Raw genomic sequence first — 14,678 nt, forward strand, 5'->3', positions numbered from 1 at the left:
ATCCAATTTGTGAAGACAAGCTACTTGGCGTGTACTCGCACATGCACTCATTTTCTTGCATGGCCAGTCTTCAAACAGTCGGTAAACAGCTAAGCACCTTATTCTTTGCGTGATTCCAGACGGAGTGGTGGATCACGCCCGTACCGTTTGTACTGCATCCCAGCACTAGAAGGCCCCTTTAAACGCGCAGCATTCTGAAATTTTATACTCCGAAATGTATTGACAAGCGGGTGGTCATCAGGAAAACAATGACTGCCACAAAGCGAGTGTTTCAACTTCTATCACGCACCGGCAACCACAGTGCCTGCAGTTCTGAAACGAAGCCCTCCGATCAAGGAGTGGCATCACGGCACTGCCACTTTGCAGAGCGTGTGAAGTTCTCCGGTAGCATGAAGATGCAGTTTCGTAACCAGGAAAGCTGTCGAAATACTTCGTTGTTGGTTAATGTGTGTTGTTAGCTAGGATCTTTGCTTCTTGGCTACATCTGCAAAACCATGCTCAGTATTTTCTGGAAATCGGGAACGCCCACGGGGTAATCAGATCGTCTAATAAGTAGAATATTCATCGAAGCCAATATAGCACTTTCTTTATTCTTTTTTTTTTGGGCTGGTGTCACTAGATATTTCACGTTGTCACACCAGAGAAAAGGAAGAGGACGATATCTGAACATGATATCAGAAGCAGGCTCATCTGACATTTCCGCAGTTCTAGAAGAACTCCCACTGAAATATTCAAGATATGAAAGATTTGAAAGAGTGCTAACATCAGGAGATCGTAGTATGTTCCGGCCTGCTGTCTTGCGCTGTTATTTAAAAGGGAACTAATGGCGACGTCAGCGATGTTGTTCAAGAGACACCAATGAGGAGTATAATTCATCTCGCACTATGAAACAAAACGTTCAAAATTCCAAAAGAACCAACCTTATCGCGAGAAAGCGCTTCATAAGCGAGATATCCCATGAACAGAAAACGCAATTGGTGACACCTCTTTAAAGTTCCCGCACCAGTACTAAGCATCACGTTGACAAATTTCAGGATCGTCTGTTGGGGCCCAGATGATTATCTACCGGTAAAAAAGAATTGTATTATCTTGCGAGTTGTGTTACAGCTCCAACGTAGCAATGCTCAGGACGCTAGGACACTTCGTAGCGTTAGTGTAATAATAGTACAAATAAAGAAAAACTTGAAAAATTGCATATCACACATACTTATAGACGCGGTTTCTGAAGCGAAATTTAAAAATAACACAGAATTGTATTATTTTTTCAAGCAAAGAACCTGTAATTATAATATTAAGGACAAGAAAATTACAAGGAATTATTTATATATAGAAAGAACCAGATTCAGCGCTCTACTTAAGTGTTTTTTTTTTTCTGAGGGAAAAAAAAGGTTCCAGCGTCACACTTAGGTGTTTTTTTTTTAGGAAAAAAGAAACGTTTACTGATCATCTGACATGGTGGCATGTGGATTTCGCAGGCAACTTGAGTGAAATATCATCTGCAATTACACTAATCGCAAAAAAGAACAACAAATATTTCGCTTGCTGCTAATGCATCTTCACTGCGCCTTTACAGTCGGGCAAGCGCGAAACCGTCACGTTACAAAATTGCCGAGGGCGACGGCGTCAAAATGTACGCAACAGCGAGTTTCTGTCTGCGTGCATCTCCAAACAGAAACGTCAGTACACTAGGTGCGTTTCGACGTGTCTTCATAGGCATGTCACTTCGCTATTTTGGGGTGCTATCTGTTGGCGAAACGTTGTCATCCTTGCAACATAGGCGCGAGTAGACAAACAACAAAATCTTCCAAGAAGTTTGTCACTTTTATCTCTGGCCATCACCAGGCTACTGAATTGAGGCTTGAAGGCCTTCAACTTTAAGGTTTCTATGTATCTATATTGTTCAGAGCTTTTCCTTGTTTGTTTTCTAGGCGTGAATGAATCTCTTTGCTCCAGCTATGATCATTTGGGCTCTTGCTCGGATGCTGCTGTTTCTTTATTGCTCGACAGTTTTTCGTCTCCACCAGTGCTACGGGACCAAATATACCCCCTCCTAGACTCTTCCCACCTTTGAAGAACGCCTTTATACACCCCCCCCCCCCCCCCTCTCGACAAATTTCGCTTATATTACGCCTTCTTACTTTGTGCTGCGGGAGCAAACCCAGAATTGCGCCCCCAGTCGGAAAAAACTCATATTTCAGAGATTACTGTAAATCATCTTCCAAGTCATTTCTCGACCCCAAGAGGGCAGAATAAAAATGAAGAATACATGGGTGACTTTGATAGCCCTTGCAGCGGCGTGGATGAGTATGAACGTTTGAAGAGGGCTTTTAGAAACGAATTTGACTCTCGTGGGTGGCGTTATGCGGCTCTGCTCGCGATGACACAAGAGCGATGCGCGAAGACCCGGAAGTCGTGAATTTGCTTCCCAAAATGATCTACGCGCGCATCTGTGGTTACAGCAATAGATGCTTGACAAAATAACGGTACCGAATGACGTATTGAAATGAAACACAGTTCTTCTAAATTGTCTATAAAATTCCCTCACTGTTTGTCGGTTGCATTAGTTTAGCCGTTTCTCAGAGTGGCTTAAAGGGGAACTTCGGCACCTTTTCGACCATATTGAAACAGCCTTGTTTTCAAATGGTATTAACAGTCCTGTAACAGCTAGCGTGGTTCATTTTGTTGGAAGTCTCGTAAATTACTTTAAATAAGCATTAAAGAATGAGTAAAAACAAAAACTTAAACAGGAAGCTGCTACATACTGGGTATGCGATGACGTCACGAATTACACTACATGCCGCCAGGGGTCGCCAGGCTGCAAGCATACCACACGTGCTTCTTCTGCTACGCGAAAAGCAGGCTGGCGTGAAATTAAGTAGTGCCAACCCGTCTGAAATTACCAGTTACCGTCTGAAACTACCATTCAGCGATAATGGGTCCCATGCAGGGTGGCCCAAGTTTCTCGGGAAGTCGAGTTTGTTTCGAGCTCGCTACACGGCGGCCATGACACCAAGATACTGCGGAACGCGTGGCGTCAGGAACACATGTTGGGAATTTGCGGCGATTAGCAAAGAAACACCACGTGCGTACACGTCACGCCGCCACTCAGTCAACGTTTCCGCAGTGCATAACCATCAGCTTGATTGTCGCGCTTTTTGCCAATTCAACACGCGCCTCCATGAGGTGCGTTCGTGGGCGTTTGTCCTCTGCCACGGTGGTCTACTGGCTGCGAGTGTATACGCGGCTGTGAGTGAATACGTCGTGCGCGTGGTGAAATTGAATGTGAGATATCGCAACCGAGTGATGATGTAACTTTTACTACTGCGTGCATGTGTGCATAGTCTGCGCCATGAAGCAGATAGATGAACCGTGCTGCTGCTCACTGGTGTTGCGGCGTGAGCACTGCTCCTCAGAGAGAGCAAACAGGGTGGGCGGACCCGATATTCGCTGCGGGTGTCTGTCAATGAAACTGATTGACGTGTGACCTTGGATACAAGCTTGTTGATTCTGAGAAGGCCCCAGTTCAATTTGTTACTGTCATGAAGCAGGTGTGACTGTCATGCGTTTCATGTGGTGGACGCTAAGCAGCAGCTTCCTTGCATATAAAATAATTTGGTCAGCCCGATACCGGCAAAATCAAGGCCATAAAGAAGAGAGACGTCCCGCCCATCTATAAATAAATCACTAAGAGCTTCAATTTTTGCGCTGGGTCTACCTCCGCCTATCCCTAAGCTATGCAGGACTATACAACTTAGAAGTGTGGCAGTTTGGGCTAGTTGGTATGACATGACGATAGTTATAGCGCGAGAGCAGAACTACAACAAAGACACAAGAGGGACATGAGCGATAACTTCCAACTGAGTTTATTGTGCAGTAGCCATGGCATTTGAGTTTATATTGAAACGAAGATGCGCAAGCCTACGGGGCGCGGAAGAAGAAGAAGAGTAGTGGAGCGGCACCTGGACTGTGTGGTTAGGTGGAAGCGTTCTAGGCCTGTCTCAGAAGTACGCTGCTATTTCACAGCGCCATTTCACCTCATCTGTAAATAAACACAGTCACTCGTAACAGTTTGGTGGAAGGTGCCGGGTACATCGATCAGGACGACCAAGCTCTACCGATTCTGCGACGGAGCAGACGCTTGGCAGGCTTGCCACCACAGCTACCAGACATGGAGGACGCGGGAGCAGGCCATAACAACCTCGTTGCTGATGAGCAACACGCTCACCCGCCAGGACAACATCGCTGCGGCATGCCGGAACGTCAGCCGAGGACCTTTTCGGGGCAGCCGGATGACGATGTTGACGACTGGCTCAAGCACTACCAAAGAGTGAGTCGCAGCAACCGCTGGAGCACTGCTAAGCAGCTCGAGAACGTGGTGTTTTTTCTCGTCGGCACCGCGTCTCTTTGGTTCGACAACCATGAGAGTGCATTGACCACATGGGACATTTTCGTGGACGAGCTGAAGAGGTATTTTGGTGACTCAACAGCTAAGGTCAAGCAGGCGGAGCAAACGCTTTCACGCAGAGCTCAGTTACCTGGCGAAACATGTACCACCTACATCGAGGCCGTCTTGAAGTTTTGCGGAATCGTGAGTGCGACCATGTGTGACGAAGATAAGGTAGGTCATTTGCTCAAGGGAATCGCGGAAGACGTGTACAATTTCCTTATCACTAAGGAAGACTTACGCACACCTTCCGACCTAAGGAGACACTGCCGAGCGTTTGAAGCGCTAAAGAGGAGGAGAATCCTACCAAAATTTGGACGTCTTGAGAATGTGCCCACGATTGCAAGTGTCAACCTTCCATCACAGGACGACATCTCTTCTCTTATAAGACGAGTGGTTAAGGAAGAACTTGTTCAACTGGGAGCTGTGGACACCGCTGGTGTCTGCCATCAGTGTGCATTCAGCCAACGGCCCCGTGAACCACTGGTACCTCGGATGCGACAGAGCTGCTTTGAGCCTCGCCCGAATTACACCGATCGGTTCGAACGACGGAGTGAACGACCACTCGAAAACCAGGAACGCAGGCAAGCTGCGTCACAGCGATTTACTCCTCGACCACCATCGCCCGGCTTTTATCAACCGACGAGGTTTACTTCACCGGGGACGACTAGACGCGACACCCGTACTTGCTACAACTGCGGGCTACCTGGACACATCGCTAGGTACTGCTACCGTCGCCAGCAGCGAGCTCCACGATTCAACGTGTACACGCCGTACGTACCTGCTGGCGAGTCTCGACCATTTCAGGGCTCTTTCCAACAGCAACACGCAGCACGTGCTGACTCGCCTTGCTCCGACCGCAGCGTTACCCCTCCACCCGCACGCCAACAGCGATCCCCGTCTCCGCGTCGCCGCTCGGGGACGCCACCACCACTGGGAAACTAACTGGTGCGACCAAAGGGGGCGAGGCCGCAAAATCATCTTCCGCAAGACCCCCTTGTGTTGTGATGGTTGAGAACAAAGTGAGTGTTTTTGTAGACAATGTGAGTACTGTTGCACTAGTTGATACTGCTGCTGCCGTTTCCATAATGAGTATGTCTTTTAAAAATCGCCTTGGGACGAAAGTAATGTTTGCTTGGAATCGGAGTGCTACGTTCCGTGGCGTAGGGGGGAGAAACGTTGAGCCCGCTTGGAGTTTGTTTTGTTTTACTTTCTGTAGGAAATCAAACGTTTCGAGCTGAACTAACGGTGCTTGCACGAGCAACCCACGACGTCATTCTAGGTATAGATTTTTTGCGGGAATGTGGTGCAACTCTAGATTGTGGTAGTGGTGGAATTATTTTTCGTCCCGTGTTGCCGTCTCCATTGACGAAAGATACCGTTGATGACTGCTTGGAAGTGTTTTCTGTGTGTGAAGACGTCCGCTTGGCCCCAAATACCGCAATGTTTGTGCGTGTAAACTCTTCGCGTTCTTGTGCGGGTTCTTACTACGGTTTAGCCGAGCCGAACTTCAGTAACGCACTTAAAAAAAACGTTATTGTGCCTCGTTGCCTCGTGCTTACCGTCGATGGTTGTGCCGATTTGTGGACTGTGAACGTTTCCGCGCAGCCCATATATCTGCCTGCAGGACTTAAATTGGCAAGCTTTCAAGAGCAAAGTACTCTTACCATACGGTCACTCCAACTGTCGGTGGATGTAAAGAAACCCCACGCCAACTCGTACCCCGACTATTCTGCCAGCATTGACCGTATGATTAACAAGTCACTTCCATCAACTGAACGGTCGCTGCTGCAAGAGGTGATCGCACGCTACGCCTCAGTCTTTGACTTTGTCCAAGACGAGACGTCTACCGTTACGCCACCGTCTTCACGTACGCAACACCGCATCTATACAGGCCAAGCACCACCAATACGCCAGAAGCCCTATCGCGTATCGCCTTCTGAAAGGAAAGTCATCGCTGAGCAAGTTGAAGACATGCTAAAGAAGGGCGTCATACAAGAATCGTTTAGTCTATGGGCAGCTCCTGTCATTCTAGTGAGGAAAAAGGATAATTCATGGAGATTCTGCGTAGACTATCGTCGCCTAAATGCCATCACAAAAAAAGACGTCTACTCTTTGCCACGTATAGATGACGCCGTGGACTGCCTGCATTCTGCCTCCTATTTTTCTTCTGTTGACTTGCGTTCTGGGTATTGGCAAATTCCTATGCAACCCGTAGATAAAGAGAAGATGGCCTTCGTAACACCAGACGGTCTCTTTGAGTTCAACGTTATGCCTTTTGGTTTGTGCAATGCTCCAGCGACATTCGAGAGATTTATGGATACAGTACTCCGTGGACTAAAATGGGAAATTTGCATGTGCTATTTAGATGACGTGATTATCTACGGCAAGACTTTTCAAGAGCATAACAACCGCTTGTCATTGTGTTTGAAGCTTACGCGAAGCTGGCCTTGTTTTAAACTCAAAGAAGTGTCATTTTGGAGAACGTCAAGCCCTCGTATTAGGCTTTCTCGTGGATAAAGAAGGCGTGCGACCAGACCCACAGAAGACCGCAGTGGTTCGCAACTTTGAACCACCACGAACAGTGAAGGACCTGCGAAGTTTTCTGGGTCTGTGCTCATATTTCCGCCAATTTATCAAGAACTTCGCACAACTTGCCTCACCACTGACGTCCCTTCTTCATAAAGATACACCGTACTTGTGGGATGATAAATGTGAGGCTGCATTTCAACAGCTAAAGTTTTTATTGACTTCAGGACCCATCCTAAAGCATTTTGATCCTGATGCTTTGACTGAAATTCATACTGATGCTAGTGGGCTAGGTGTTGGTGCTGTGCTGGTCCAACTCTGCAACAGCCGCCAGCACGTCGTAGCATATGCCAGTCGGACACTGACCCGAGCAGAGACGAACTACACCGTCACCGAGCTCGAGTGCTTAGCAGTCGTCTTCGCCATTCAGAAGTTCCGACCGTATCTACATGGCCGCGAGTTCACAATAGTGACCGATCACCACTCACTATGCTGGCTTGTGGGACTTCGTGACCCGTCTGGCCGGCTGGCTCGTTGGGCGTTGCGCCTCCAAAAGTACAGCTTTTCTGTTACCTTTAAGAGTAGACGATGTCACACAGATGCCGACTGCTTGTCCCGCCTTCCTTCAGTACACACCAGTGCTGACGACAATGACATTGATGACTATTTAGTTTCTGTCTCGTCCAACTTCCCAGATACCAGCAGCTTCAAACGTGAGCAGCAGCGTGACCCTACCCTGAAACCCTTGCTCGAAGCTGCACATAACTCCGTCGACAAGCACTTTAAAATTTCAAATGGCTTGCTGTATAAAAGAAACTATTCAGCCGATGGCCTCCCCTTGCTTCTGGTGGTGTCGGAAAGCCTGCGCCAGGTCGTCCTTCGTTCTGCGCACGATGACATAACATCCGGTCATCTCGGCTTCACACGTACGCTACATCGACTACGTGAGAAGTTCTACTGGCCGAAAATGTGGAAGACCACAAAACAGTACGTCACCAGCTGCGCTATATGTCAGCGCTACAAGCGATCCACCACTGCCCTGGCAGGTTATTTGCAGCCCATCCCTCCACCGACATCCCCTTTTGAAAAAGTCGGCATCGATTTGCTCGGACCCCTTCCTAAGACCCCATCGGGCCACCGATATGTTATAGTGTGCGTGGATTATTTAACGCGTTATACGGAAACGGACGCTCTGACATCGGCCACAGCAGCCGCTGTTTCTTCTTTTTTGTTACAACGGGTCATACTGCGTCACGGTGCTCCACAGGTTGTCATCAGTGACCGTGGACAACAATTTATGGCCGATGTGGTTGAAGAAATTTTGCGCCTCTGTGGCTCCTCTTATCGCCACTCCACCACTTACCATCCGCAAACTAACGGTCTCAGTGAGAGAACAAATCGAACTCTCACGAATATGCTATCGATATACGTTGATGCTGACCACAGGAACTGGGACGTCGTCTTACCGTTTGTTACTTACGCGTATAACACCGCCAAGCATGAAGTTACTGGACATTCGCTCTTCTTTCTGCTTTACGCACGAAATCCACAGAGTTTTCTGGACACTCTATTACCTTTCTCGCATCAGGAAGATCTGTCCATCGCTCAGACGTTATGTCGCGCTGAAGAAGCACGTCGACTAGCGCGCCTTCGAACATTGTCTTCGCAAGAACACAGCAAGAGTCGCTACGATGCCAAGCATATCCCCGTAGAATTTTCTCCTGGTGACTACGTGTGGCTGTGGACTCCTGTCCGTAAAAAAGGATTGTACCGGAAGTTTCTAGCAAACTATTCCGGCCCATTCGTGATAGTCACTCGTCTCGGTGACGTGAATTACGTTGTCGCCCGAGTCACAGCCAATAACCGGCGTTCGCGCACTACGCAAATTGTTCACGTAGCCCGCCTCAAGCAGTACCATCATAGGCCTGTTTAACTCGCTCGGCGAGCTTCGTCTGCCGCCGGGGGAAATGAAACGAAGATGCGCAAGCCTACGGGGCGCGGAAGAAGAAGAAGAGTAGTGGAGCGGCACCTGGACTGTGTGGTTAGGTGGAAGCGTTCTAGGCCTGTTTCAGAAGTACGCTGCTATTTCACAACGTCATTTCACCTCATCTGTAAATAAACACAGTCACTCGTAACAATATGTTTTCGCGTTCTGTGCAATAAACTCAGTTGGAAGGTATCGCTCGTGTCCCTCTTGTCTATTTGTTGTCGTTCTGTACTCGCGCTATAACTATCGTCAAGCCTATACAAACAGAGCTTTATTAAAATCCACACATACTTCATGTCATAAGCTCAGAAATCTACCCTGATAATATATGCAACCACAGCGATCTCACTACAGCTAGGGTAAAAGAGGTGATCTGGGAGTGCATCATTATATGTATGTATAACGATGCTAACCTTGATACTACTTTTGCAAGTTGGGACGCTGCCTTGCATAGCTCTTGAGTCTAGCCTAGCGGACTAGAAATGAGGCGTCGAAAAAGCACGTGATGCAGCTTTGAGGCTCGGCCTTTCAGTCCTGATGCGGGAGTTCAAAGTGATTAATCAATGTGTTCATTTCCTTTCCATCTGCCGAGTGTCCGAAGGCACCAAAAGCCGATTTCGTACGCTGTAATGCCGACTCCCCCCCCCCCCCCCCCTTTTTTTTTTCTCCTCTAAAGCGTGCTCCGTCTTAGACATATGCTTTGTGAGGTGTAGCCAGCTTTAAAAAAAAATTGAGTTTTGCGAAACGTATGGGCAAATATGTTGCTTCTTTTATGAGAAATCGCCAATCTTAAATGCGCACAAGAGACATTGGGTGGAAAATTGGAGAGCATATCTTTTATGGAGAAAATTAAAAAAACGTTGCATCTTTCTAAATCAGAAAGATCTTGATAGAAACCTTTACTTGAATGCTGAAGCAGTTGAGTGGTACCCTACAAAGTTGAGGGAGAATTAAAGAAGTCAAATTTTGTAACTGATTTTCACAAGAAAATTCTTACGAATTACTTGGGACTAATTCATACCCGTTGCTAACATTCTGGGATGTCGGTTTCGAGTTAGATCACAGAACTAGGATGAATTTTTCGACAACTAAGAGCTTTTCTTAAAAAACAAAACGCATGAGTATCTTTGTTGTTTTGTGTTACATACGGGTTGATTTGATGGACCTTTCCATGGTAATGTCGCAGCCCTTAAACTACCCTGCTGTATTTATGTTTTCATTAAAGATCGAAACCAATCGGCACATGTTTTAGTCTGGAACATGGGTTCCGCAGAGGCTGAAAGCATAAGAAAAGATTGAACAAAGGCAAATTAAGTGTACCTGAAAAGGAGCTCTGAAAAATGGAAGTTTTCTGCCAACACAACGTTGCTGAAATCATTGCTACCCCAACCACCACTCCCACCCCCACCAACACCACTCCTGTTGATACCACTACCACTACCATTAATGCCAATCTGGATGCTAGAATACGGCATCATAACAGTGAAACAATGCCAGAACTTTTACACTGGACGCGCACATAGGCTTCGTGTCAAGCCAGTTTTATTTCCCTGTCTTACTGTTTTTTTTTCTTCGTGAGGAAAATAATTGCTGCAAGATGAAAAGAGCCACCGGAAATGCAGAGAAAATAATAACTTTGGTGGTTCTGTTTTATGTTGCTTAGGCGACGAATCAAGAAAATTACTCCTGATTGACAACCAACTCGATAAACTATTGTTATTTCGAATATAGGTAACTACTAGAGAAATGAGCACTAGTTATATGAAATGGAAACATTTATGATGTAAACAATACTGTAGGAGTACCTGAACAACTGGGAGGCGCCTAAAAGCACAAACTCACATGGAATATGTTGATAGACTTGCGAAACTCCTCGGGGCGCAGTTTGCTTCTCGACAAGTAGTTGACTAGCGTGAACTCTAGCAGGGCTCCGAAGACCATGACAGAGCATGCGCCTATCCACACGTCGATGGCTTTAATGTATGACACGGGCGGCAGCTGCGTGCGCACGCCGGACGCAACGGTGGTCATGGTGAGCAGCGTGGTGACTCCGAGGGTGACTCGCGCGGGCGTTGCGTCCACGTTGAGCCAGAAAGAGACCCAGGAGATCATGACGATCAGGAAGGTGGGCAGGTACGTCTGTATCAAGTGGTAGCCATTCTGGCGCTCCAAGGTAAACGTGGCATTGAGGAAACTGAACACGCCTGCGACAGGGAAGAATGAGCAGTTCGCGAACGAGTTTGTGCGGTATTAAGTATTTCTAAAGTTTCGAATTATTTTGTACGTAACTCACATGAAAGGCTGAGTTATCCGGTAGGAGAGTTCTAATAACTTCATGGTAAACCTGTTTTATGGTTGTAAAGGTCAAGATAAGGTTCTTACGAAGGTGCTTGAAGTTACGAAAGTCCTCCCTGCAATGGTCGGCTAACAGACGTGACAGCTTAACGGTCTATAGTTTGTGTTGTCTCACACGTCAACTAACAAAGTTGACGCGTCAAAAAGTTGACACCAACAAAATTTACAAATTACTATCACCACAAAAAAAAGTCGAAGAAAAGTTCCTGAGGTGACCTTGTAATTTTGAGCGTATCGTAAGCTGTCCATGTCTGTCACTAATAAGAGCACAAGTTACTATAATAATGGCTTGAGCCTCCTGAATTTTCAAAAATCTCGTATGTATCTTATAAACATTTTCACATTTGCTCTCAATAAGAACCTATTGTTGAACTAGATGGCTCGTACTTAAACTAACCGCAAAACTATGGTCACACAGAACAAAACACGTGACCGCTACACGACTCTGAACACAATGTTTTCGAAGCACAAAATTTCTATATCAAATAGAGCTGGTGCAGTCGACTTAGTTTTATACCAACTAGTATTTCACAGTGTGGACTAAATAGGTTCATAGCTCGAATGATCGTGTTGATGTTTAAGAAAAATACCACGGCACACTTTGAGAAACAGTAAAACAAAGTGGGCATTGTGGTTTGATTGCATTTAGACTGCAGAGAACACTGCCAAACTTTTTGCTGCGATAAATAAAAAGAATGTACGCCCCCGGTGAACAAGGCGCTGTTTTATACCCACCTGTGTCGATAGCCCGGTTGTAATGTCCGTACGAGTTGTGTACAAGATCAAACTCGGGAATTTCGATGGGCCGTTCAAGTACAATGGGATCCGTGTCTTGCCATGAAATCGCTGTTTGTTCTATGGTTTGGGCATCTGTAATATATAGGTGAGAGCATTGCAACTCTGCTCTCAACAACAACGCCATTTAGCCGCATTGTTTTGTTTATTAGTTCACTATGACCTATGTATTTTTTACTTCAAGGCTTTCCTTGGAAGTAAACAATATTCTGGCTGAAAATTTAACACTAATGTACTCATCTAACCCTAGTATATTGCCTCACTTTTGCAATACTAAGAGCACCTCCGTTACAATCTAATATATTAATATTTAATTGCTTGGACCAGGCAATGTTTTTGAGCTAGACCAATGTTGCTAACTTAGGGAACATGTGTGACATATAATAGATCTATTTGTAAACATCGCTTTGAATGCATGTCTTGTAGTACAGTTCCCAGCCGCATCAAACACATTGTAAATGCACTCACACACTAACACTACGTTTAAGCCTTTGCGATAAAAAATACACAATATCGATTTGCTTCCATCTGACCTATATTTATTAAAACCCTGAGAAAGTATTTGCAGAAAGGATTATCATGATATAAAATATTCTACAGTCTACAATGTGGAAAGTACATGCACTGTGTAAATCACATAGAGCAAGCATCTCAGAGTAAAGAAAAAAATGCTTATGATACTACAAAAATTCCACTTAACACAGTCAATCGCGCCTAAGGCGTCACTGTTTGATTGCAAACAGAGTGTTTTCTAACTAGCTGAAGCCTAATTATCAATTTCATGCAGCTTGTTGCTTGAAGAGCCCCTCGCCAGGCTCCCAAAATAAAAAAAGAGCCTTATATTCTTTTCTGACATTTCTCGTCCTTCTTGGCGCACTACTGTGCCGTAGAAAGTAGCTACCGTGACGGCTACAGCGTACATGTTCTCGATTTGTTGCTATATGCAAAATATCACGTGTGGTTTGTCTCCTGCACTGCTTTGCCATGCAGCCGCCCATCCGTTCTTCTTTGTCTCACATGAATATCGTGTAGAATCAACTGATCAAACTTCATTTTGTGTGTTTACAACTTCGCAAGCGGCGATAACAGCGTGCAGTCGAGAAGCGCAAAATCCTGATAGGCTCTAGCGCTTATAGTGCTGATATTGTTCCCGTGCATTCAAGAACTAAGGGGCGAGGAAGATGCATCGTGTGTAGGAAGAAGAGGCAAAAATCTCCCCCTTGTCTTTAAACCTGGGGTGGTGAGTGGCCCTTTAATAATGCTTACCAAATATTTTCCCAGGAGCCTCGACTACCAATCGGCATTTTCTGAACATGTTGAAGAATTCTTACAGTGCCCGTTTAGGTTCACTTGAGTCGAGCTCGCAATTCACCAAATGCACTTCTCATTCATATGGTGTCACCAGACCCGTAGCCACAGGAAGTTCTCTAGGGACCCTCCCTCCTTCCGAAACAGAGGGGGTGTTTTAGCGACGACGAATATTAGAAAGAGGTGTTCTTCAAGGCCTTCAACAAGTGCCCCCTCAACCAATACGAAAAAAAGATTCCAGGCTACGGGCGTGCGTGTGATCTATTATCAAACGTAATTGAAAGAGTGGCAAGTGAAGGAGACTGCTGCTCACAGGGTCCGAGCAGAATGTGACAGCGTTGCGTGTCCAAGGGAAAATGCCTGAAGGACATGAAGCAGGCGAGCCGCAACGTGAGGCGCATGCTGAACAGCACCTCTCCGTCGGGACCCAGCTTGACCAACTTGTTGGGAACCGTGACGTAGTGGAAGCTGGCCTCCTTCACGTTGCGGAAGAACAGGTCGGGCTTCCAGATCTTGCCCATGATGTCCTCGCCGTTGATGGTCACTGGAGTGGTCACTCCGTACTTGCTCACGTTCAACCGCAGGTCCTGCCAAGACTGGCGCAGGTAGATGTCCATGCCATATTCCTACATGAATCATTGTGGACCATCGTCATCATCACCATGATCATCATCATAATCCTGACTAGGCCCACTGAAAAACAAATGCATTTCCATGTTTCATGAATCGACCCAGCACTGTGCCTGCTGCTTTCCCGTCATACACACATATGTCATACACGCATATGTCATACACGCATATGCATATACACGCATATTTCGCCCCACCCAAGTTCCTGTCTCCTCCTCGCACATTGGTTTACACTTGAAATACAGCCTGTTACCCATAATGACCATTGTCTATCTTCTCGTCACATTATGTGTTCTGTCCCTGCTAATTTTTAACAACCGTTCAGTTCAAGACCCACTGTGATCTCTTCTTGTCCCACATCTACCATTTAACTTTGTATGACTTGGTAACGTGTCGCTTTCTAAAGAACACACAAAACAATAAAAATAAGCATGAATGCATGCGCGCAGATTGCCTGCTCAGTCTTATGTTCCCGATTTGAATCTCTAAGGCTATAACTTTGCCTACTTTTATGACCTACTCAGTTTTCTGCTCCCGATTTGTATCTCTAAGGCTCTAACTTTGCCTACTTTTATGACAGGTTTGCCATTGGTAGCAGTGTACATTTCCTGATAGGCTAGGGGAAGTGTA

General features: G+C 46.2%; 1 protein-coding gene across 2 annotated transcripts in view; it reads right to left on the reverse strand.

The window, feature by feature from the left end:
* The window catches only part of LOC119172260 (glycine receptor subunit alphaZ1), a 148,198-nt gene that overhangs the window by 9,936 nt on the left and 123,584 nt on the right, over window positions 1–14,678 (reverse strand). For both annotated transcript variants that reach the window (XM_075893482.1, XM_075893481.1), the window contains exons 4-6: window positions 13,732–14,044; window positions 12,051–12,185; window positions 10,803–11,164 (exon numbers count right to left, since the gene is read on the reverse strand). In XM_075893482.1, coding sequence (XP_075749597.1) covers window positions 10,803–11,164; window positions 12,051–12,185; window positions 13,732–14,044 — 810 coding nt within the window. The remainder of the gene's footprint in view (window positions 1–10,802; window positions 11,165–12,050; window positions 12,186–13,731; window positions 14,045–14,678) is intronic.

The sequence above is a fragment of the Rhipicephalus microplus genome, chromosome 4 (assembly GCF_043290135.1).
Source record: "Rhipicephalus microplus isolate Deutch F79 chromosome 4, USDA_Rmic, whole genome shotgun sequence".
In the NCBI taxonomy this organism is placed as follows: domain Eukaryota; kingdom Metazoa; phylum Arthropoda; class Arachnida; order Ixodida; family Ixodidae; genus Rhipicephalus; species Rhipicephalus microplus.